We start from the raw sequence: 25,466 nt of genomic DNA, 5'->3' as shown, positions 1-25,466 counted from the left end.
CTTGAGAACACAGTTTTATCGAAAAAAAAAAAATTATTTTTGTTCATAAAAATTGACCTGTTACAAAGCAATGCAATTTTTGGCCATTTGTTTAAATATGAGGAGAAAGGACTTTAGTAAGGTTTTAAAAAAGAATTTGAATTTAACATTAAAGCACGTGTGAAACTTTTGCTGACTCGCACCAGATACAGCCACTGATGGCTTAAGTCATGTGCAAAGTACTGCATAATTAATTCCATGTTGACAGCCTTGGTCATTTAAATCAGAAAACAACCAGTAGCCCTGCAAATCTTTCCACAGCCACTCCAGTGCTATTCTTCGGGGACTTTCTCCTGCATTAGTCATTCTGGGTCCACTTGATCTTTGAGTTCTTTGCTGAGATTACTGAAAAGGCAAACATGCTCTGAAACGAATTTGATGCTGCAGAATTTTGAACAATAATAAGTTTTGGTTGTTGGTAGTCTGAGATAGTACGTGTAGTAATTCCAGGCTTGAGTTAAAGTGCTCCGTTGCCTGTCCCCGGGAGGGAATTTGACTAAGATAACTGGTTAATTAAAGTTTTAAGATGTCATTTACTGAGGAAATGGGAAGGATCTAAAATGTTCTGCCCAATAAGAGGAGATTTTCTTCTAGGTGCAGAAAGCTTCATGCAAAATAGAACATTTTTCTAGTTTAGCTGTTGCAAATGCTGAATTGAATTCACTTGTTATATCTTATTGTTTAAACATAAGGTATCCCGTGCTGAGAGAAAATATCAACAGTTCAATACCTTGCTATTTCAAGAAAGGCCTACAGACTCAAATAGTAGAAGATATGTGTGGTTTTTATGTAGGTGATTTGCCTTAAGGCTTCTCTTATGAGAGTCTTGCTGGTGTTTAATGAATCTGCTATTGCTCAAGTACTTTTTTGTGAAGTCAACAGAAAAAACTTGCCCTGAGTGAGTCTGAGGTCTACATCTCAGCATTTTCATTATACACTCTTGTAGATGCTGTGTGGATGTGAAGTTGCCTGCTGGTATAATTGCCTTCCATTCCCCCTACCTCCCCCAGTACTTGGAAATAAATAACTCTAGGCAAGTTCAGTTTACAGACTTCTTTGAGATTTTACTTTGGACTGCGAAATGTCATGTTGGATTTAACTAAAGCATAGAGTAAACCAATGATTATGATTGCAGAGTTGAATATAAAATATTTGAAGATCAGGGGAGAGGAAGGTGGTAAAAATTATGTACGCTGCATTTCTTACATGGATATGACTTGGTGATTAAACCGGATTATTTCTGAGAATAAGAATTCAGGTTGGCCAGGAAATTTTGAGGGGTAGACTAAATCTGCTAATTAGTAGCTTACTATAAAATATGCTTAGAAAGTTAGCCCACTTCTTAAGTTATGAATGTATAAATATTAAGATAAAAGATTGCAATATGTGATAGCATTATGGAAATAGAGAAATCCTTAAATTACTTGCAGAGTAAGCATGAATCCTTTCTGTATTTCTTTGTATTTAGAGGTATTTTTTTTAACACTGACTTGTACTCAGATCTACTGATTTATTAATGTATTTTTACTTTTAGGCATCTCATGTATTACTGTTGAACTCTTTCATAGTAATACAGTGAAAGAAAAGTTTATAGCATGAAAAATGTATGTTGTGTAGAAACTGCCCAGTGCTATTCATGTACCTTCACTTTAAAAACAACTGTTTAATTTTTTAGATCATCTCTGTAAAAATGATGTTTACTTGGGACCAGAGCTAAGTTTTTTCATAAATTATGTATGAATATATGCAGTGGCTTTTTGCACCTACAAGTGCATTTTATGAACTTACTTTTGTAAACGTGTTATCTAAGTACTATTCATTAAGGTTGCTTGCCCCAGACTGTTTCCTGGCAGTTGTTAAAAGCACTTGCTAATGGAATGCTCTATCCTAATTCAGTAAGCCTTGCTACCTGCTTCAAAACCGGTGAATTGCCTAGATATCAAACAGTAGTAAATTCTTAAGCAATTTGCTGTACTTTGCTCTAAAAATTTTCCAGTGCATTAGTCATTGTACTAGCTATAGTTCCAGTTCTATTGAACTTTGGTGAGAAAGCCTAAAAGGGACGATGATAAAATTATGTTTTAGCACTCAGTCTTGTGCAAGTCAATGTTGACGTTTTCCATGTCCTTTAAGGATGTTATATGTGCTTCTTGTGGGGTGCACATTTGCCTTTCAGAAAAACAACCATCAAAAAAATGAGAGAAAAAATTAATTTCCATGTTATATTTTCAGACACTTATTTTTGGGATTTTCTTACTTTTGAAATTTACAACATAAAGTATGCTTAGAAGAATATAAATTCTACAATAAATCTACCTGCTAAGTACTAAATCCTGTTATATTTTCAGAAAAAAGCCAAGGGCCAGCTCCTGTTTGAACAGATCATGTATCATCTGGATCTTATAGAAAGCGACTACTTTGGATTAAGGTTCATGGATTCAGCACAAGTGGCGGTGAGTAGCATGCTTATTTTTTCTTCTTTTCTCTTTTTTTTCTTTCTTTTAAGCAACAATCTAAAAGCTATATCTTAATATTGACAAAAATGCTATAAGAAAGCTGCCTTTTTTAAGTTTTCTGCAGAAGCTCTGTGGGGTGTTAGTTTAAGTGACCGTAAGTTTAATTCCACCTCGAGCACTCTTAACATATTACAATGCTGTTGTCTCTTCCTTTCTTGTCTTTCACTTGTTCCTGTCATACCTTCTGTTGTTGTTAGGCAGGCTGACCCAGTAGGACCCTAGAGCCTGGCACATCTTGTAGCAATTCTTGATGCTGCTGATGCAGAGAGGAAGGGGCAAAACTAGAGTGTGTGCTTGGCCCTTAGTTGTTCTACAGAGTGTAGAAAGCTTTTCTTTGCCAATACAATCAACTTTCTTGTCAACAAAAGTCATCTTGTTAATGTCTGTTTGGGAAATAATCTTGGCAATATCTTTGATTTGCTCAAATTGGTTGTGACTCAGACCTGCAACTAGAAATTTTTGTGAGGATATAGGTGTGTTTATATGTACCAGACAGTTTGAGTAGAGGGTTCTTGCAAGCTGTTGTTTGTGAAGTTTGTTGTGTGTTTGTAAAAATGTGTCTGCTTTTGAAAACAAAAGCAAGGCATTCTTTGTCACAAGCAACCACAATTCTTTCACTTGCGGGCTGTGCAGTTTTATGATGCTTCCTATGGCCAAGTACTTAACCCTGCCCACAAGGATAGCTGCAAGTTAAGTGAGGTGTTAGACAAGGAGTGGATTTTTGTCTTTGTCCTGCGTCCCTGTAACTTAAACCTATATTTACTTATTCCAACACCCCCAGGTAGAAAGAGATCTGAGTTTTAATATTGTGTATGTCAATCTTATTTGTTAATGTACGACCTAATTGTTTTTGTGTTTCGAGTTCACTTCAGAATTATTTCATGATTGGGAAGGCAGGGTGGATGCACAGACAGTTGCTGCTGAGCTGTATACCCGCATTGTTTGAGGTCAGCATACAAAATGGAGGCAGTGACATATATTCCTTTACTTCTGTGAAGGTCTATGTCCAGAGCAATTTGAAAGTGACATCATAATTGCTACAGCTTTGCACAATGGCAAAAAACTCCCCAAGCTTGAATCTTTGACAGAACCTGACAACTTTGCACACAGTGTTATCCACTCCACAGCACACTTACAGCCTAACGGCTACTTTGCAAAACTCTTGCAATCCAGTTTTATGCTTAGCTTGTAATTGTAGAGAACATCTGAGAAAATAATTTGTGTTCAGCATCTGAAGCAAATTTCATGACTAGAAGGATTAGCTGCTGCTGGGCTGCAGTTCCCAGTAATGAAAGTGGTCTTAAACCTCTTGCAGAACAGACATTTTACAGTAAGAAGAAAAAGACCATTACACTAACGGAGGGATGTCATTCAGAACCATGCGTACCTCCTACCAGCAGAAATTAGAAAACAGTCCATTGCATACCATTTTATATTTATAAAAATCATGTTAGCTCTGTTAAAGTTGGGAAGTTGGGTATTGATAGTGAATGACTGTCCCTTGCATTTATCATTTTGCTTCAGGAAAAAAATAACCTGTACATTTTAGTTATCCTAACCCAATTTCTGCCATGTGGCTTCTAAAGTATTCCCTTGTGCCTCTAGGCTCTCATAAGACTTCACAGTGGGTTAATTATAACTGGTGAAACTATCTGTGTGGTAAACTTCTTTTCTCTTAGTGTTCTGTTATCAAGTATTGTAATTTCATCTTGAAACGGGGAAATAAGAGTTAATCTTTTCTGCCTCAGCAATAGCTCATGGCTTGCTTTTGTCCAGCAAATTGTTACTTCCAGTCCAGACAGCACCTGATTGAGTATTTGATAGTGCACAATCTACCAGGTACAAGCGATTTCAAACTTAGTTTGCTTCATTTTCTTAACTATGTGTGACTGAGAAGAGGCAGAGTAGAGATAACAATCTGTTTAAACTGGACTTTAATGATACACTCTGTGTAAGGAAGCAGAAAAGATTGCATTTTGCCAGAGGAGCAGAACACAACAGCCAGAGATAATTGCTTTAAGAAATGAAAAACTGTTGTGATGGCACCTATTCTTGTAAAGAGGAGCTGGCACATTCTAGCAGAAACCCAATCTGCAGCTGGAAACAAAGGCAGAGACTAATCAAGTGACTTGTCAAAGATTATTCAGGAGAGTTGTTAAATAAACAGTGTAAGAATCCAGTCCCTTACTGTGGACAGAATTGTCTGCTGCCTCTGAGGGTGATAATCTTTCTGCTACCCAATTTAAATCTAAGTATATTTCCTTACTAGCTAGTTACACCTGATGATACAAAAACTCTGGCAAACTAGCAGTATGTAGTTAAATAAAAAATTGAGGCTTCCCCTGTTTTAACTACAAATGAGTTTTCAATAAATTCATTTTGAACAAATGAAGGATAGCTTTTTTTTCTTCTTTTGAGCTGCTGAAGTGATTAATAGTTAGATGTTTGAGTTTATGATGTACTGGGGAGTGAGTGGAACCCAGACTCTTCCTGACATTTTAGATTTTAGGATTCGAATACTAGCTTCTTTAAAGAAGTTTTTGAAACAATTAGTTAAGTGAAAGAATTGTCATTTTCATGTAATTTTGGTGTTCGTTGCTAGTTTGATGGTTAGGAATAGATTCCTCGCCTCTCTCCCCCAGGTAAGAGGCAGGAGATGGCAAAAGGAGTTCTTTGCAAGATTGTCCACCATACATCAGACTTGGTCTGGCAGCCAAGGGAGCAGGCTATTGTTAATTTGAGTAACTTCAATTGAGAATGACAACAAACTGTGCAGCATGTCCAGTAACACAAAAGATGAAGATTGCTGTTAACTTGTTGGACTATTTGGTTTTCTTCCAGCAATGCTGGAGAGATGTTTCTAGTAAGGAGGCACTGAACGTTTAACAGGTGGCAAATTTCTAATTCTAACATACAGGTTGCAAGCATCAATACTTGCTCTTTCTAATGGAATTGTACAACACATTGGTTTATTACTCTGGCAGTTTTATCTGATGTAGTGCTTAATGCTGAAAATTATTTGTATAGCATTGCACTAAATACGCACCCATTAATTCCATAAAGTATGGAACCAGTTTTAGCCTTACAGTCTTGCTAGAAAAAGCCTCGTTTACCCTACCTTCTTGAAATGCGGCTGGGTTTTGGGTGTTGTTTTTGTGTTTTATTTTGGGTTGGGGTTTTTTTTAAATTTGTGAAGCAACAAACTGTTTTAGTAAGGACTTGCAGTACTCTATACAGTCTGTTGTGTTCATATTGGGTTTTGTTTAGCAAACTTTATCTCTGCATTTCAGCAGTAGACTGTGCTGAGCAAACTCTCATCAAAATGTAAACTTTTTGCCAGGTCCACTTGAATTCCATTTTAATCACATGGAATAAATCTAAAGTTTCCCAACGTCTGTGTGTGTGTCCATGCATGTGCTCGTTTGAGGTTTTTTGTTTTGTTTTGGGTTGTGGGTTTTTTTTTTCCCCCTCCATTTAAAAGCAATTCTGTTTCCCTTCTTACACACACCCCCTTACGGTTCAGACCGAGCTCTTGCAGGCAGTGGTGGTAAGAGATGAGCAGAGTAAAACCCTATCAGTGCCTGTCGTGGGCCTCTTAGTTGCCTTCCCATGGAATGTGGAGGAGATGAGAGAAAACAGGAGGGAGATGAAACAGGCATGCACAGCCAGTCCTGGAGTCTAGAAATGGTTCCCTTTGCCATTTCTGTATCTAAATCACCTGCAAGCCTTCAAGTGGGTAGTTTGTATATTTTTATGGTGAAGGAAGGAGTAAGTAAATTGTCTCCTACAGCAAGTGAATTTATGGAATAGGAAGAGAGATTATGTAATTTTCTTAAAGAAACAAAGAAAAATTGCTCAACTCCATTTTGTTGGTAGTGTAACCTAAGTTGACATAAATACTTGCTTCATTTTTCCTTAAGATTCCTGCTTTATTTTAAAAATTTATTAGAATCATTTCAGATAGCTTTCTGTGGCTACTTTAATAGGTAATGAGAGCATTTTCAGCTGCGTGCACAGCAGCAGTAGATGGTTCAGTTGTTCTGATCTGCAGCTGATATATCAATCACTGCATATCCTGGCTGTATTACAGGCTGGCTTTATACACTCTCTGCAGAAGGCAGGGTTGCTCTGAAGACAGGAATGTGTTTGCACTTGGCATTGCAACCTGAAAATACCGGTTCTTTCTCATACCCCTGTTGCTTTTCTGTCCTACATGGGGCCCACTGTGAACTTCATAGCACATAGTTTTAACGAAAGGAGTGTTGCTAAGTATATAATTCATCTGTATTAGTTGCGAGGTGACATTTGGGGTTGATCAGATGAGGTGGTGTTACCTGGGCATTGTGAACCATGCAGAACGTGGCGTGCTAGGTAGTTTGCTCTGGCTGTTGAGTCAATGCAATTATGTGGAACAGGGTGCTGTGTTTACTTTAACTGCGTCACCTCCTTTGGAGGAGGGAGCTGTTCACTATGCACAGCACTTGGAAGTAGGTCTCTACTGCTAGCTGTATGTTAGCTTTCTAGCTTTATCTTTATTTTCTAGTATAAACTCATCAGCAGTGGGAGCATATGCAGTTATTTTAAGGAGCATAGCATATACGTGTAGATGTTTCTTGCAACCTGCCATCTATAGCTTGATTTTCACATGCTATTGTATGCAGTATAAGCAAAGCCTTTATTTTGGCTTCACGTCTAGTATATAGCTTATAATTAGCACTGGTAGGTGAGGCAGTGACAATTGCTAAAATGTCAGGTGTGAATAGGTTTTGAAGAGTTAAGTAGAGCTGACCCTTGTGTTCGGACATAGACAGCTTTGCTGTTACTATGCTTGAGTCACCTAAAGAAAATGCCTGAAAGCCAGCATCTAGTCTGCCTCTCCCCTTCCACCCCAAGTGGACATCACAAACAACTGAGTGCCAGAGTCCCCAGCTATGATTTATGCCTCTCTGGCACATCGTCACTGGCTGACCTACTAATGTGTGAATTAAGTGTTTGTTTGGACAGGATGAAAATTTTAGTAATTTAAGTGGTTTGTCAGTACACTTTTTTAAAAGTAGATAGTGCTTTCTTGAAGAGTGGCTTTAAGTAAGGGACTACAGGATGTTTTTGTTGTTCAAAACTGACATTTTGCATTATAAACTTTGAGAGAAAGGATCTTCCATGAGCACTGAGAGAGCTGTGAATTGTGAAAGACTTGAATTAGATTGTTTTAACGAACTACTTGTTATTCCAAGATGGTTTTCACTAATGAATAGGGTTTTTTTTCCTTTTTTGTTCTTTCTATGAGATTATTGATAATTCAACGAAAGTAATTTATTTTTCAGCATTGGTTGGACAACACAAAAAGCATTAAAAAGCAAGTTAAAAGTAAGTGTCCTTTCTGTTTTCTCTTGGGATCTCATGTTGAACATACAGGAGGCACAGAGAGTTGAAATGGGGGCAGGGGGGAACAGGACACAGTGTCCTGTGAGGGGTGACAAGACCTGGTGTCAAAAAACCAGCATGGTGCTGCTGATTTGTTTAATGACCTCTTCCCTCTGTAGCTCATATTACTTTAGTCTAATGTCCTTAATTAAACATGTTAAATGCTCATTAATTATAGTCTAAATGGAGTCAAAGCAGCTGAAGATGTTTAGTGTTATAGATCATTACCCTGACTATAGGAAAACTGGTCTTGGAGCCTCCATCCCTTGGGGCAGTCCTGAATGCCCAAATCTGTGTTCGGTGCACCAAGTCCTTACCTGCTGCACAAGAGTTTACTGTGGTCTGGTTTTCAGTGGTGCATAAGCTGTGATATCAGCCGATCTTTGTTTAGCAGCTTCCTTGCTCTCCGCTGTGGGAAGTCTTCAGGGATTTGTGGTGCTGTGTTAATACAACAGAGGTTTTGGAAGCACCGAGGGAGAGAAAATTCCTCCTGTCAGATGCAAGAATCAGCAGAGCGCTGCACATTTTTAAAGACCTGTTAATCCATCCTTTTGCTGGATTAACTCTTTGGTTTCCAGAAAAGATGATTCTTCCACAGAAGGGTCTGTTAAAATCCCCCTAAAACATGTCTAAACTTTTGTGGAATAAAAGAGCCTGAGTTGTCAGCAGTGGGTATTTCCCAGAGCCCTGGGATGGCGTTACAGAGACCAACAAGAGTGCCTGGGGGTTTGGTCAACTGCAGAGCTAAGATGCACAGCTTTCTTGGTGATGGATAGAGTCCTTAAATGTAGGGATTAACCTAGATTTGTCTGCTCTTGGCAGGACAAATCAACTTAATGTGATATGACTGTTGGATTGAGTTGTAACATATAAAACTATTTTGTGCGTATATTTAAGTGTCCTTTCACCCTGATGTTTTTCATGCATTTCTGTCACAAAGCAGTTGCTGCCTTAAGACCTTGTGGTAGGACAGAGCCAATTTCAGTCAAGTTTTGTGATGTTATTCTGGGTAATAAAATTAAGATATCTCATCCGTAACTGTTACCACTGTCCTGAATGAATTCTACTTTGCAGTTGGCCCACCGTATTGTCTGCATTTTCGTGTAAAGTTTTACTCATCAGAGCCCAACAATCTACGTGAAGAGCTAACAAGGTAAGAGGGATTTTGTGTGAGAGAGAGGTACCCAAATAAGGCTAGGAAAGTGTTTTTGTGGTAGTTATTTGAACAGTTGTATGATGTCTTGGCGAATTCCTTAGTAGAGTGGCTTGCTTACTTGACTTTTTGCAAATGTTTCTAGAGTAGCTCTCATAAAATAAACAAGCTCTCATGTAAAGAGATTTATATATTTACTATATTACTTGATGCACCATTTTTCATTAGCCAATTCTGGCAACTGATCTGAGTAGCTTATACACAATGGACAGAGGTTTTTACTGAAGAGAATAGACATCATTCCTCTTCAGTCATCTTAAGCTGCATTTAGTTTCAACTGTATGTAGTCATACTGTCTTTTTAGGCAGAAAAGCATTGAATTGCAAGTTAGAGCTTCTCTTTGGTAAAAATAAGTTCAGATAATGTTTCATTACTTCTGTGGTCTTTGCAGAGTTTATGGGAAGGGATCAGTGGTTTAGTAACACGTTGAGATGTGAGTTTACTATATGTGTAGGATTTTAGTATCAGGTGAGCAGCAGTTTCATTTGATTAAAGCACTTCACAGATCCATTCATAATGCTGCATTTCATGTTGGACTGAGACATACTTGGGGTGCTTTGAAAGAGAACACAACCTGCCATCTGTCAGTAGTGTAAATCTGTTGTAAAAGGCAATGTTTCTTTGCATTGTCACCACTGCTGATGATCCGTTTTGGAGAGAAAACAAAGTTGTTATGTTTCCTTCATAGCTGTAGACGCTTCATACCCTCAGCCATTTGTAAAAGCGTGAAGTGCATTTGTTTGTTGTTCAGGTTTATGTCTGTGTGGATCTTCGATCTGCACTTTAGCCAAATCCCTAGGAGTGCTACCAGGAAGATTATAGTAGCATTACCCTTTACAGCCATATGTACCCTGTGCAGCTTCATATTTACATGTGGTAACATAATGTTGTAACTGCTCTTCTTCAATGCTTTCCTGCAGATCTGGGAAGAATGTTTTACCTACCCATTCATGATCCTGAATAAACATTTAACTGTCTTTAAAAATAGTAACCATAGACAAAATTCAGACTTACATCTGTATCTACCACTATGAAACATTTTCATCCATCCTGACTAAGTTCTGCCTGTCAGACCTTGCTATACAGGTTTTAGCAGGACAGACCTGAAACCTGAGGGCTTTTAAACCCTGTCTGTCTGCTTAGCTAATCCCTCAGAAGAGGAGAGCAGCAGGTCTTTCTTCTGTCTCGAGACAATTTTATGCCTTAAAGAAGCAGTGGGAAGGCAAGCTCTACTATGGGTCATAGGTGTCACTAGCAGGGGCTTTCCAAGGGTTCCACCTTTTCTTTGTGCAGCAGGACAGCCAGCTAGAACCACTTTTCAGCTTCCGGTGGTGCAGCTTGCTCACATTTTCTGCCAGCTTCCTGTCAGATGCCACCAGTCAGGGGTCATGTAACACAGCCTAAGCATGGGAAGTATGCGTGAATTATTTGCAAGGTTTGTGGCTGGTAAGTCTGGACTGGTCACACCCACTATACACTGGAGGCCTGTGCTCATTCTTTTGATATCTAGGGTCAGTACCAAACAGATTTATTCCCCATGTAGGGGCCAGTGGTCAGAAGGATTCAGATAATAAATAGTTTGGCAAAATATTTGTGGCTTTCCAAGGGACCTGTAGGAGAAATGCCTGCATCTGTTTCGTGCCCATATATGTGAGTACGAGAAGATATAGGCACGTGTTGAAACAGAAACATTGTCTTGAGCTTTGTGCGTAAGGCTTCTGTTCATCTGTAGTAGAATTCAAGCTGGATACTGTTGCAGATACTAACGTTTTAGTTGATTAGACTACTTGTTAAAGCAAGAGGGCTACTCTTTGTATTGGATCGAAAGGATTGGTGTTGCACCCTAAAGGGATAGGAGCTTTGTATTCAGTATTTGTCCAATTTCTAAGCAAGAAGAGCACTGAATAAGCAAGGCAGTGAAGGAAAGCTGTCTCTGAAGAGTAAACAAGTTGAAAAAGCTGCCGCTTACTGTTTATTCTTTTTGTCACTTTGCAGTCAGCTTTCTGGGCTAGATTTTAACTAAGCAATCCATATTAGGAACACTTATTTTTGAGAGCCTTTATTCATTCTCTTATAAGATGGATATGTTTATGAATAATGAAGAAAACGTGGAAGATACAAGTTGTTCTTTACCCAAGTAGGATCAGAAGAGAAAAAATGAGACTTGCTTAAGTATCCTATTTCTTTTTCCATGCAACACTGTAGTTCAGCTTGAGAACTTCTAGTTTTGGGTTTACTTCATTTGAAATGTGTGCAAAGCATGAAACAACAGCTGATAAAGCCTTGAAAGATCACAATGCAGTTTCTTCAGTCTTGAAAACCCATGTAAAGTGTAGAAAACCATTTTATTTGTCAGGCTCTAACTTCCTCCTGTTGGCTTGAGGACACATTAGAATAATCAATGACTTTTATTTCTTATTTAATCCTACAGGTATTTATTTGTTCTGCAGCTGAAACTGGATATTCTTAGTGGAAAGTAAGTATTTCCAATAAACAGCTTTTTAAACAATTATAGTGTGTTTAGCATAGGATTTATTAAACTTATATTTGCATAATTAATAAGTTTGGCTAAGTAATGTAATGTTATTTTTATCTCTAAAATATTACTTTGCTATGCATGAATAGCAGCAGAGGAATGCTTAACTACTGTAGTGCTTATCTCATGTTAATTTGCTGAAAATCTACTAATCCTTTTTCACTTTCTTGTTGCAAACATTTTCAGTTTCTCACTGTCATGTATATGAGTTGTCTGCTGAATAGTGTCAGCTAAGGTTTTAACAATGCGTTTCTCTTACGGCAGATTGGAATGTCCTTTTGACACTGCCGTCCAGTTGGCAGCTTATAACATGCAAGGTGAGTAGGTACGAGCGGGGAGGGATGAAGTTGCACGAACGGCTTTGTGTCGACTCTTATTACCTCTTTTAGTCTGTCCGTTGTAACCAGAAAATGGGTTCTGCCCAGATGTTAGTGATCCAGTGTGAAATACAGCTCTTTTTGATTGTAATTTTGCTGAGAGCATGTATAGAAAATTACTTGATTCCTTAGGAAACAGGACAAGGAGATTCTGAACATAAACAGCTTTCCCCTAAACTTGTTTTCTCAGGTGCTTATGTGCAAACCTGTCTACTTTCACACAAGATACGTGGTCTGCAGTCTTCCTGAATTGCTTTGATGTAGTAACACAGTTCACTTCTTTTCATTGTGTTGTTTCTGCCATGTGTTTTCTTTGCTGTACAAATCAGGTACAAAATTATTTTGGTTCTGCACTCAATTGAAAAGTCCTATATATAAAAACCACCAGCTTTTGACTTCAGCTTATTTTTAGAAACATGTTAGTGTCCCATGTCTTATGCTTGTACTTTGAGCATTTACGGTTGAACTGCACTTGTTGGTATTTCAGATCCTTCTGCAGCCAAAAGATGTGACATACTATATTTATTCTCAGCTATACAGCTATTCTTGGGTCATCTGAGACTCTTATTAATGAGTTGTCTTTCACTTTTGATTCTAGTTGAGACTCCAGCATCCATGGCTTCCTGAGAGCTGTGGTCTGAGTTTCTGTTGCTTGTATAGATTGTACAACACTGGTCTTCATGGCCAATGTCTTCTGTTGTTTCGATGAGGGTGTGATCTTAATGAACATGAAGTTTGCTTGGGTTCAAGCAAGGGAACTCACAAAAGAAAAGGGAGGCTTGAAAAAGTAGAAGAGTCTGCTAGAGTAGGCTTTTGGGTCCTTATTGGAGGATATAGCTATATGGTCTTATTCGACCCAGTTTATGAGTCTGCAAAAAAACCCAGAACCTCTTCTGTAAAGCTGTTGTACAGTCCTCTTTGATGAAGAGGGAATTTGGAGATGTGCCATGCATTCGTGCCACACAAATTCTCTGCACAACATTCATCTTGTAAGCCAGTGCACTGTTGTCCTTACTTTGCAGGAGTTAGGTAACAGGGCTAAGTCACTGAAATTCTTTCTCTTACAGATATTTTCCAAAACACATTTTGTTCTTCAGGCAGGAACTACTAATGGCCCTCATCATGTGTAGGTATAGAGTTGGAATTAAATGGTAAAGATACCTGCCTTTTTAACCTGCTCTTTTGTGTGGAAGGGAAACAGTTAGAATACATTCCATAGTTAAAAATATTAGCATTGTTAGACCCTTAAGATATGGGTTCAGTGAGTAAGTTTTTGGAAAAACAAAGTGATCTAATTAGGCCATATATCCATTGCTTTTTGTGCTGGTCTTTTCTTTACTCTCTCCACAATGAGGCCCATAGCAGGGCTTTAATCTTACTGTCTGACAGCTGTGTACTTTTATTTAAATCAGCTGGAACCTAAGCTGGCTTTGACAGCATTCCTTTCAACAGAGGCAGGCGTTTTAGTGGGAGTAAATTATTATAGAACTACAGACTTCCTCAGTCAGCATTAAAAAAAAAAAAAAAAAGAGGGGATGAAAAGACTATTATTATGCTTGCAGTGTTCAGAAATCCAAGAAACGGGGTTTTAGATCGTATATAGTTTCTGTACCTCTGGAATACTGTGTGTATTTGATTTTTCCAGGTCTTCCCAAAGATGTCACTAATTTTTTCCTACACAAACATCTGTAGGGTTTTTTTCAGACAGAACAGTTATTGGCCTGTATTAGACACCCAAGTTATAGAATTATTCCTAATTTTTTGGATATGAGCCAGACATTAAGAAGCTACTTGAAATCAGTGGGAGGGACAAATGCTTAGTGACTCTGAAAATCAGGACATTTTTATAAAGGCTTCTAACGGTGAGTTTCAGCATTTTAGGCATACATCAGTATTTAAAAGCTGGACTTGTTAACATCTGTGGAAAAAGGAGGTTGTGCTTTTGATGTGGCACACCCGTTGACTAGCATGTTCCAGTATGCTCTCTAAATAGCATCTCTTATTGCCCCTGTTGAGCATGCAGCAGTGGACTAGAATGAGCCATTTGACTGACCCAGTAGAGCATTTATTATGTTCTTAGATGAAAAGGAGAGCGACAAATAACAGCTGCATGATTGTACCCTGACACAGAGTACTTTTAGCAGGGCAGGGGGATTTATATTCATAAGACCAGAAATTGATTTTTCGAATGGACAAACAGTTTTATGTAAAGTATCAAAACTGGTTCTGCTTTTTACAGATCTGAAGAGATTTTGTTTTAATAACTTAAGGCAAAATTCCATTGTAACTTTAGTCAGCTGTCGTCTCAGTAGAGACTTCAGTGATAAAAATGTTGAAAACTTTCTGCAAGAAATTAAAAAGGTGAGTTTCAAGGATGTTGATAACTTCCATTTACAGGAAGCTTGTTAAGGGATATATCAATAGCACTTTGTAAAAATTAATGCAAAGCTTTTGTGCAGACAACACGACCATTTGTTCAGTGTCCATAAGTTCCCTGTCTAAAAAGGTGACACTCCAAATATTGGGAGGACTGAAGGTGAAGAAGGAACACACAGAAATTTAGTATTTTGGATTAACTAGAAAAGTACGCAGAAGTTCCTGTTAATATCCACTGTGTTTATTGTGAACATTGCTTGACAATGCTGGTTTTTTTCTAGCTGAACTCGGAGACTATGATCCTGCTGAACATGTCCCTGAACTGGTGTCTGAATTCAGGTTTGTTCCCACTCAGACTGAAGAGATGGAACTAGCCATTTTTGAGAAGTGGAAGGAATGCAGGTACTAGATCTTTCCGTGCTTGTTAACCAGCTGTTTGCACTGATTTTTCTGTGAAGAGAATGTATTAAAAAGATGCTGCCAACGCTTATGCTGTGGTCTTGTTCAGAAACTTAATTCTATTATGGTTCTGTCATATTTTGTAAGAGGATATAATGTAGAAAATGAAGCTTTTCAAAGGTCTGAGTTAAAATGATGAGGTACAGAATCTTGAAATGCAATATTTTTTGCAGCAGCAGTTTCAGATTAAAATTTACAAAAGTGACCTTGATGTTCATGAAAGTGAAAAAGTGTTGCAGCGTTTAGGTTTTTCCCTAACTTTCTGGAATTTCTTTTCCTCTTTCCTCATATACCAGTTTTTTCTTTCTGTGCTTTTTCAGACGTCTACCTAACACCAAAAAATTTATTTCAGGGGGCAAACACCAGCACAGGCTGAAACTAACTACTTAAACAAAGCTAAGTGGCTGGAAATGTATGGTGTAGACATGCACATAGTCAAGGTATGTTTAACCACAGCATGGTGACCTTTGGAAATTATAATGTTAGCTTTGTCCTGCATTTCAACACTGGTTTTGCTTTGAGGGGGGAAAAATGGACTATTGTACTCATCTAAACTGTGTAACAAGTGATCTGGCTTTGCATCAACTTTCCACTTTATAGTATATGTTTCTAGAAGGTATAACTTTAGTCCAAGCATATCTGCTCTGTGTTAAATATGTGATTGGTGTGGTAATATGTACTACAGTTTGTATTTGGACTAAGAGCTATGTGAAACTCATAGTAATTAAATTAAAATTGGCTGAGTTCCAGCCAGCTACCAACTGAAGAACTGCAAGTAAAAATGGATCTCCTGTCCAGAGGGAAGTGCAGAGAAGTGCGCAGGGAGGTCCTTATTACACAGACAATTCAAGAAACTTTAATTTTCCACTTTAGTCAGCCTTGTTGAAGGGTTTCAAACTAGAAAAATCCATTGCATAAGATCATTGAAGCACGAGAGTTTTGTTGCGTAAAATAAGAAGATGTATGTTTAATTGTAACACTGGACAAATAAGCTACATTAATCACTGGAGTAATTTGGATAAAGGGTCAAACACCAAAATGAACATAATCTTTATTTTTTGGCAATCAGGCAAGAGATGGCAATGATTACAGCCTGGGTCTAACGCCTACAGGAGTTCTTGTCTTTGAGGGAGACACAAAGATTGGTTTGTTTTTCTGGTAAGCTCTCTGATTGTATGTTAAAATGTATTTTAGATTATTACTCTTTTGTTTCTTTTGCACTAACAAAAAAAAAATGTTGGGATATGAAACCACTGTGAATACCAGGTACCTGCAGAAATATTCTGTAGCCCGTGAGTATTTTCACAGTGTCGAAAAATATTCCTTTTTTTAACAGTCTTGGTTGATATGTTAATAGACTGTACATGTGTAACATGCTAGAGGCAAGTAAAAGATGGAATAACTTTGGGATGTTTCTATTTATTGAGAAAAACCCCAAACGCCCTTCATGCCCCCCCTCAACCTAGATCCATATAGCCAGGGAATATAAAGCTTCCTTTAGTTTTTATGAACATGTGCTTCTTTATCTGTCAAATACCTGAATAACACCGCACGGTTTCTTAGGAACATTCTGTTAAAATTTTGCAGGGCTTTAAATTGCAATGTGGAGAACCTTCTAGCTAGCATATTTGTGTCTGGGTACACAGGCATTTATGGATTTTTAAGTGCTTTATTTTGTAATTCCTATCCAGTCTTTCAAACCTGTATACAAAGAATAAGTAGGCAGATGATGAGGTGAAATTTCATCATATGAGTAGTTAGTGTGAGTTAGCTCAGTCCAATTTTATAAACTCAGAAAAACACTCCCTTAGTAGCAGAAATGTTAAGTGTGTGTCTTGTTCTTCCAGCATCAGTTCTGGGTATTGTTTTGGTGGGCAGGGAGGGCAGAAAATGGTTGCATTTTTGTGTCATGTCACGTTCACATAGTTCTCTTTGGCTGGAATTTTCTGAAACAGAGTCATCATAGGAATTGATCTGTGATAAGTTGTCCAGTGATTTACATTTCTTTAACAAAGCAGAATTATATTGGCCTGCCTTTGTGTCTTTCTTAGTTCAGTTTTGTGGGCTTGTGGAAGAGTAGGCAAGCAGGAGTATCTGGGTGGAGTTTGATTTCAGTTCAAGTAATTATTATTTTAAGTTCCGATAGAATTATCTATTTAGAAGTTGCTGACTTCTTATCTTTAAGGTTTCTAATTAAGAGTTAAATTTTGAAGCGATACATTGGTATCCATAGTACAGTCAAGCCCTACTGCATGAATTTAAAACACCCACAAAACCAGAAAAAAAATATTTGGTAGAGAGAGGCTTGGACCAGCATGTCAAACATATCTCTCAGTGAGTTACTAAGAGAGATGTAACCTGATTTTTCTGTTCGTCTTGCAGGCCAAAGATAACAAGGCTTGACTTCAGGAAGAACAAACTCACTCTAGTTGTTGTTGAAGATGATGAACAGGTAGATAACTATCTGTTTAGTTACATCTCAGTCTTGATTATACAGTGCTACTTTACAAACTCCTGATCTCTTTCTTTAAATTAACATGGATGCCTTGCAAGATTTTTGATTGTGGCTTGGGGGGAGGAGGAGACTGAAGGGACTTAAGTATAAAATAAATAGACTCAATTACTTTTTTTTCTTATTCTGTTTTTAAGAGGGCAATACTTTGTGAAACTAGTGTAGACCAGATAATTTGGAAACAGAGTGCATTGTGCAAGAAAGCTTAAAAAAAGGCCATGTACCACATTTAGTGGAATGAATTCCTTAAGCAGGTGTCAGAATTGTTCTCATGAGAAGAAATTGCTCAGAACTGAGATGATAAAAATGTGAGCATTGGTAATTTGAGATCAGACTTGAAAGTGAGACCATGTTAGCCTTATTGAGAAGTACCTTCCTATTATAACGATGTCTTTAATTTGTAGTTATTCAGAGGTTTGACTTGTTAAATATATGGGCTCTAGCCCTTTCCAACTTCAGACAATGGAGCAGTTTTTCATTAAAGCTTCTGAAAAGGTTGATTTTTTTTCAGCCTAAAATATTTTTTTTAAACATACATTTCAGTATTCATAAAAAAACAAATTTTATTTGGCTTATATTGAATTGTAGCTTTGACTTATTCAAGCCCCTTGTAAATCGTCAGTGTGCTTTGTGTACTTTAAGGGAAAGGAGCAGGAGCACACTTTTGTCTTTAGACTGGATCATCCCAAAGCCTGCAAACACTTGTGGAAATGCGCAGTCGAACATCATGCCTTCTTCCGGCTCCGAGGTCCTGTCCAAAAAAGCTCAAGTCGGTCAGGCTTCATTCGGTTAGGATCCCGGTTCCGATACAGGTCAGTGTCATCTGTCATTTTGCACATACCTTCTGTACATAACCTTCTGTCATTTCTTGCTTTTCTTGGGTTATGCATGGAAACAGGAGAGAACTTGGTATTCATTCACCTGGGATGTATAGAGCAGTGAAACCTGCAAGCTGAGTGAGTTGCATTATTGGTTTTGTTAAATCATATGGATTTTCCCCCTGCGTTTTCTGATTTACTTTTAGGTGATTCTGGTCTGTGCAGTAAGAAACTAAAGGTTTCTCAAGGTCTATGTTCCTTACATAGCATGTGTAGTATATTGTGTTTTATAATCACTTAATCTTGAAAGCCCACCCTTTTTTAAGTGACCCAGAGAGGATGGATGATTGATTTGCACAGTTGGGGACATTGCAAGTCTTTTGACTCTTGAGTTCCTGACTGTTTGAGTGATGGTAGTGCATCTGAAGCCTAAAATAATGCCCATTCCATGCTAGGCACTACAGGTGCATGTAGCAGGCTTCCAAATGGCTTGTGGTCCCAGACTAGTCTGCAGGATACTGTCAGCTGCCCCACCCGAGTGGTGAGAACATATGGAAGGGGGTGGGGTGTGACCCCCAGCAGTATGCATAGACTTTGCTTCCATTTCCAGCAGCTGTAGCATTACCATCTAGTCTGCTTCAGAGATGATCAGTGGTACCAAGGAGTCAGTAGAACATGAGAATGCTACTGCCATGGGGGCAGAGTCTGGCCAAACTTGGGGAAAAAAGACTTGCCTGGGAACAAGAGCATCTAGATGCTGGTTTTTAGTCATCTTTCTCTATGACCTTTGGCAACATATCTTTACACTGTCCTAGAATTTTCAACCTCTCCCAAGCTGCATGCACTATGACCACAGAAATATGCAAAGGGCAAATCTGCTTTTTCAGCGACTTAATGTTTAAGGAGTCAGTGCTTCAGCCTTTTGTCTTACCGAAAATGGAGTGAAGATTAGGATGTTTGTAAAATTCCTTCACTTTTTTGTGAAAGGCCTTCTGTTTGGGATTTTTTTAATAGAACTGAGATCACATTATGAAGCTATGAGTTTAAAATAGAAATGTGATGTTTTGATGAGCAGTGTCTGTATTCTGTCATTAAAAACAAATGATTTATTTTATCATTTTGTCCTTTTACATGGCATTGTTAGTGGGAAAACAGAATATCAAACCACGAAGACCAACAAAGCTAGGAGATCAGCATCCTTTGAAAGGAGGCCCAGCAAGAGATATTCAAGACGAACACTGCAAATGAAAGGTAAGAGTACTGTGAGAATTAAGTAATCATATCCTTTAAAGGTTCTGTGTAGGAATTCTTCTGCAGCTGTTTGCCCTTCTCTTGAATTTTCAGTGTTAGGTTTTCTTTGACTTATTTGGGAGACCACATGTATTTATCAGAAAAAGCTTGTGTCCAAAGCATGTTGGTCTAGCTTGCCTAGCAGGTGAAACACCCATGAATATTGCACAAGTGTCTGTATGAAGATGGAAAACTTGGGTCCAGGAAACAGCGATATATTAATGAAAATATTTGAAATTTTTGTCATGGAGATTTTTTCATTGTTCTTAGGAGTTGCACTCTGTTGTCACAACCTGACAGCATGTGATACCTTGTCTCTTATTCCCACACTTGCATAGGTCAGGCACGATCTCCATGCATGCTTTCGGATACTTGTTTAAATCCGACTCTTTGGTTGGCTCTTCAGATTTTTTATTTTATGTTTCCAATTTAGAATTTTATTTTTCACACATTATACATGGGATACATGTATACATATACATGCAACTTCTGCTCTTTTAGTCACCTGCTTTTACACAGTGCTAGACTATTTTTATTAATATAATTAATATTATAACTGATAACCTAATTACAAATTAAATCTTAATTAACACTTTATATTTTTGCAGCACATGCTGCTAAACTTGAAGAAACAAGGTAAGATGCATTCCAGTATTTAAATTTCTCTTTGATGTTCGCCACTTGTACTTGAGCACGTGTGTGCAGAAGGAGGTTATAAGATTAGTTAAATGTAAAGAGCATTAACCTCCTAACTGTGGTTTGGCTGTGGGTTTTGTATTTGTTTGCTTTACATAAAACCTACTGTTCAAAGCAAAGCTCCTGTGTTGCTGTCACATAGAAGATTTTGCCACAGTTGCTTACTAGCAGGCAAAGAGATTTCTGAAATCTGCCTACTCTGGCTATGTGACTGAAAGATATAATCAAGTAAAGATCAGAGATGGGGAAAATACAGTAAAATAAATATTTGAAATATGTTGGTGGTTTTATATTCAGTGCTATACTTGCATTTTTCATATACGTATTTATATTTATATATTTCTACTAAACTATTCATAATGAACATTGAGAGGGAGGCCTTTTGGTTCTTTATTTCTATACCTGGATTCTTTCTGCATGTGTAGGTTCATAGTTGCTGTTGCCATGTGAAATACTCACATGAATCTGAATCATACAATTTTCATACCCTTCCTTAAGGGAAGAGAGGAAACCTGGCTAAAAATAATTACCTGGTAGTGAAGAAACTAAGTCACTCGGTTCTGGTTTCTGTCCTTTGACCTGATAACTTGTGAACATTGCAATGATCAGTTGCAACCAAATTATTTTTAAAAGGCAGATACTCATAGATGTTAAGCATCGTGACAGTCAGGAGCTTGGTAAAGCATGTCAAACTAACATTTCAAAACAACATGCTTAATACAGCCATACATTTTCTGTTTGTAGCAGCAGGGTTGATTCTTGCATGAGAGCGAGGGAAGTCTAGGAAGTGTGGGGACACAGCTGCGGTTACTGTAGTGGAGGTGTCTCTGTCTTTGTGACCTTCTGTATTGTTTTTTCTTTGTATAAAATGGGAAAGTACTTTTGAAAACTGTGTGTCATTAAAGTTCTTAAAGATCCTCTGCATGCAAAATGTGACTGTCTGATTAATTAGTACTCTCGTCATGCTGTGTTGTCATGCTCTTCTCTGAGTTTCATGCTACTCAGGTCATTCTGAGAGTGGGAAGAGAAACTTCATAAGCAGTTTCTTGTTCTGATAAGACGACGGTCTTCTGATCTGCACCTGGGTGTGGCACTGTTATGTTAGTCTTCAGAGCAATCTATGCCATTTTCGAAACTCTACACTTGAGTGTTGCTAATTGAAATGCATCATGAAAGATGTATGTTGTTCCATTCTTTAGTGTTATCTCAGCACAGGGGAATGTGCTACCCGGAAGGCATTCCTTAATATTTCTCTTAAATGTGCACTATTCTATGGTAACCTCCACATTCTCTCAATAGAGAAGGTGTGAAGTTGGGAAACAGGCAAGGAACAGCTTGTTTGGTCTTGACATTATGGTTATTTAAGTAAAATAATTCTAAAGAATCACTGAAGTAGATACAGAAATCTATTTGAATTGTCAGCTTGCCAGGTTGGATAGCTATTGTCCAGACTGTAAATCAAAAGATTAATGGGTTGTAGGAGAGTGGAACCATTTTTTAAAAAATTAGAAGTCTGGGAAAAAAATCTGCTTTGCACGAGATTTATAATGCATCATTGTTGTGCAGGGTGTTCATGCTTTTAAGTCTCTTGAAAATGTGAAGTGTCTCTAGCAAATTCAGAAATCATCAGGAATAGGGATATGGGTCTTATTTAATTTATTAACTATAATAAATATTTAATAATATAAAATTATTAATAATGCTGTGCTGAGCTGCTGTGCACATGATTTTGAATGGCTGCTTTTAACTCTGAAGCAGTAATTCAGTCCATTAGAGGTTGTATGCAGAAGAAACTCATAAATTTTTCTGATAAATTTTGTGATGTGAAACTTCAAATCAGGAGAGTCCTAGTTATGGAACAAACATGGTATCTACAGAATGTAGGTTAGCTTTCAACAATGTCACATTTTCCTGGGCATTTAACTAAAACTGTATTGGTTTTGCTTTAAAAGTGCCCCACCTTACTGCTGAATCAGGAAGACTTTCTAAATCAAACTGGTTTAGGAAAGGAAGAGGTAAAACCAGATGAATTACGGCTAAACTACAGCTTGAACAAATAAATAATGTGATACCCTTAGTTACATAGAATGAGGCAGCTGACTTAAAACATAAGTTTTAAAGTTTTATTTTAAGAACAGTTAAGTACTCTGGAAAGATCTTTGTTAGACTTTGTGTTTCTTTCCAAAATTCCTTGTAGTGCTGCCCCCCTGCAAAAATTGTTTCTTGATCTGATGCTGATTTAAATTCTTGTCTTTCAGTACTGCAAACAATGCTGTTATCAACCAAACTAATGGATCACAAGTAAGGACTGTCATTCTTTTTAAAGGCAGTTTTCATGTATTTCAACAGATTTGAGGATTTCGTTATTCATTCTTAAAACCCAGTGATTGACTAATTGAAAGTTACAGTTAACTGCTAAATTTCATGCCAAGAAATGACTACTAATTTAGAAGCAAGATAATTGATTAATTTAGCTGGAGTAAGGAAGTACTATAGAAAACTATGCTATTTATAGATGCCAATTTTCATAGGTATACAAAGTACCTCTGTGTCAGAGTTGTTATTAGTCAAAGCATATTAATTCTATATGCTAAGTAACATTAAAAAAAAGGGGGTGCAGTTCATCAGCACCTGTGTTGATTCCTGGTTACAATATTTTTTTCTCTGAAAGAGGGGAATGCACCTGGGACTTAAAGAATACCTTGTTAGCAAAAATTCAGTGTTTTCTGAGAAGGAAATCGGAGACACCTGTCCCCTCAGTACTTATACACAGAATACCTTGTTTCACTGAAAAGAGACATTAGTGTAAAGTAACCCTCCTTCTGATTATCAAAGAACAGGACTTGGAGTTTGGAAAGACCCTGTCTCACTTTCTGGAGCATTTCAGATGCAGAGTGTGACAGACCGGGTCACATATTGGTAAAAATGGGATTAAGGTTTGTTTTAACACTAAAATACTCAATCTCTGCTGATAGATAGATTGCTGCTCTGCCCAGCCCTTTGCCTTCTGTGTAAAAGGAGTTGTTTTTTTCAGGAGCAGTTCTGTTTCAAATGGCAGTCCAAAGGTCTGCAACCCAAAGGTGCCGGTTATTATTGCAAAGTTCCTTACAGAAGGAAAGCATTACTGCATGAATTTAGCAAGGATACAGCAGGCCATAGCTTTTTACTGGAGTATTTGAGCAACCTTGGATTCATTATGATCCCAGTACTGCGTGCAGTACTGGAAAAGACTGGGCATCTCGGTATCCGGTGCTGTGGATGTAACAGAAGACAAGAGCTTTGCTTTAGCTTTGCACCTAAGGAGAAGTGATGATACGTTTTGCTATGTGTAATGTGTCATCACATTATGTATAATATATATAATAACTTGTGTATATTCTGTGTCCAAAGAGCTGGAATGCAAAGCCAAACCTACCTGTCCTAACAGCGGTTCCTTCTGCCCCAGTCTTAGTGGAAATAGAAAACCTCCCAAGGAGCCCAGGAGCCAGCCAGCAAGACAGGAAGTGGTATGTTCTACTTTGCTGGGAAATGAATTTTGCTTGCTTATGCATGATTTAAGTGGCTATTTCTTTATCTGCACTTAAATAAGCTGTCATCTTTCTATCTTTAACATAAGTTGACAGTCAAGTTAGTGGTGATGCAGCTGATTTGTTGCTGTGAATGTAGTGTGGGGAGGTGAGGACAACAGGCTTAGTCACTGCCAACTGAAAGAAAATTTCTTGAGGGGCTAAAGAAATTATTAAATCAGGAACAGCATTTTCAAGTCTTGGAGAGAGCTAGGTCCTCCTCATTTGCCATAATACTCCTTGTAACCCTTTGCTTGATATCATGGGGCCCAAGGACTTACCTTGATCCTTAACAAAATGCAGAACCTTGTAAATCAGTATCCTTGTGAATCATCTTTTGAACCTTTTGAAATGGGCAAGCTGATGTTTCTCATTTTCTTGGATAGAATGGGAGCTTGAGGAAAATGACACAAGCTGAAGATAAGAGCTTTGATTTCATGTAATCAGAGTATTTGTTTTATGGATTGGATGCATCTCAAAATGAGGATGATTTGTTTGAAGATAAATGTACATATAATTTATCTTTTCTTAAAGTAATTCTATATTGCAAAGCTATTTCAAAACCAAAACTGACATATATCAACCTAGTATTTCTGCACACATCGTCTTAACTTTTTCAGCTTCTTGTGCATTCAGAGGCAGTATGGCTTATCCTAGGAGTTTTCTGCAAGAAATTCTGGTTTCTGCAAGACTCTCCAGGAGTAGCAGCAATGGAATGGAGTGACACACACAAAAGCTCTTATCCTAAGCAGTTTCAGCCCTCAAGGGAAAGGTCCTCCTCCCATTGTCGGGCATATGAACCTACTTTACTTCAGAATCTCTTAAAAGTAGATAATATCTGTTTTTAACAGCGCAGTGACCAATGTACTTTAATTTTGTAAATCTTACTGATTAAAGACTTCTAATACTGTGGATTTTGGATTGTAAGGGGGATGGTAATTCTGCTTTATGTGTTGCATTTTACTGAAGTTTCAATCAGAACATATGATCAATGCTATTTTTCTTTCTTTTGCCCTCAATTTGTCTAGTATCTGAAATCTGTGCACTTGTCTATGGTGAGATCCTGTTGATCGCTCGATTCCTTCCGTGGTGGTGGGTGAAAGGTGGTGGTTTCTTTATTCTTCAGCATTCTCAGTATGGTTTTATTTTTATTCTTTTGGTTTAATTGGAAGATGACTGCTAGAAATAGGCATTTCCTTTCACAGAAATCTTTGACTCTTGCTCCAAACAGCTCTTCTTGGGATCTGATTCGTGCTAGCATTCTTGCTAGTATTTTCAAGGCTTCTGTTGCTTATTGAGATCCCACTACTTCTGCTGAGAAGCAGAGAGGACTTTGTAGCCAATCTGTTTCAGTTTTGATCTTGGTACACCTGTTTTAGGATTAAGAATTTGAGCCTGGTTGTCTAAACATTGTCAGGGAATCTAAGCTTACGTGCCAGCTGCTGCAGTATGTAGCCTTTCTATAGAAGAGTGGGAGTGAATATAAAATATACCTGCATGTAACCCAAAACAGTATGCCATAAGGAAAACAAGCTTCTTGGCAATTGGTGCGTTTTAATTGAGGGTGTAATGCTTATACTGTGTGTGTTATGTTTCTTAGAGACATATCATTATTATTGAAGGCAGTTGTCTTCTGGCAAAGAG

The 25,466-nt window shown here is 37.8% G+C and overlaps 1 protein-coding gene across 8 annotated transcripts in view; it reads left to right on the top strand.

Moving 5' to 3' along the window:
- EPB41L5 (erythrocyte membrane protein band 4.1 like 5) overlaps window positions 1-25,466 on the top strand; it is a 61,407-nt gene that overhangs the window by 10,659 nt on the left and 25,282 nt on the right. For all 8 annotated transcript variants that reach the window (XR_012623770.1, XM_074828782.1, XM_074828781.1 and 5 more), the window contains exons 3-16: window positions 2,388-2,492; window positions 7,880-7,922; window positions 9,054-9,132; window positions 11,624-11,668; window positions 11,993-12,045; window positions 14,763-14,883; window positions 15,293-15,380; window positions 16,010-16,098; window positions 17,323-17,392; window positions 18,095-18,264; window positions 19,415-19,521; window positions 20,169-20,196; window positions 22,515-22,557; window positions 23,647-23,762. Coding sequence is in view for 7 of the 8 variants with exons in the window: in XM_074828782.1 (XP_074684883.1) it covers window positions 2,388-2,492; window positions 7,880-7,922; window positions 9,054-9,132; window positions 11,624-11,668; window positions 11,993-12,045; window positions 14,763-14,883; window positions 15,293-15,380; window positions 16,010-16,098; window positions 17,323-17,392; window positions 18,095-18,264; window positions 19,415-19,521; window positions 20,169-20,196; window positions 22,515-22,557; window positions 23,647-23,762 (1,157 nt within the window). In the remaining variant the exon portion in view is untranslated. The remainder of the gene's footprint in view (window positions 1-2,387; window positions 2,493-7,879; window positions 7,923-9,053; window positions 9,133-11,623; window positions 11,669-11,992; window positions 12,046-14,762; window positions 14,884-15,292; window positions 15,381-16,009; window positions 16,099-17,322; window positions 17,393-18,094; window positions 18,265-19,414; window positions 19,522-20,168; window positions 20,197-22,514; window positions 22,558-23,646; window positions 23,763-25,466) is intronic.

Source organism: Strix aluco, chromosome 6 (genome assembly GCF_031877795.1).
Source record: "Strix aluco isolate bStrAlu1 chromosome 6, bStrAlu1.hap1, whole genome shotgun sequence".
Lineage (NCBI taxonomy): Eukaryota > Metazoa > Chordata > Aves > Strigiformes > Strigidae > Strix > Strix aluco.
This window is presented reverse-complemented; position numbering and strand designations above follow the sequence as displayed.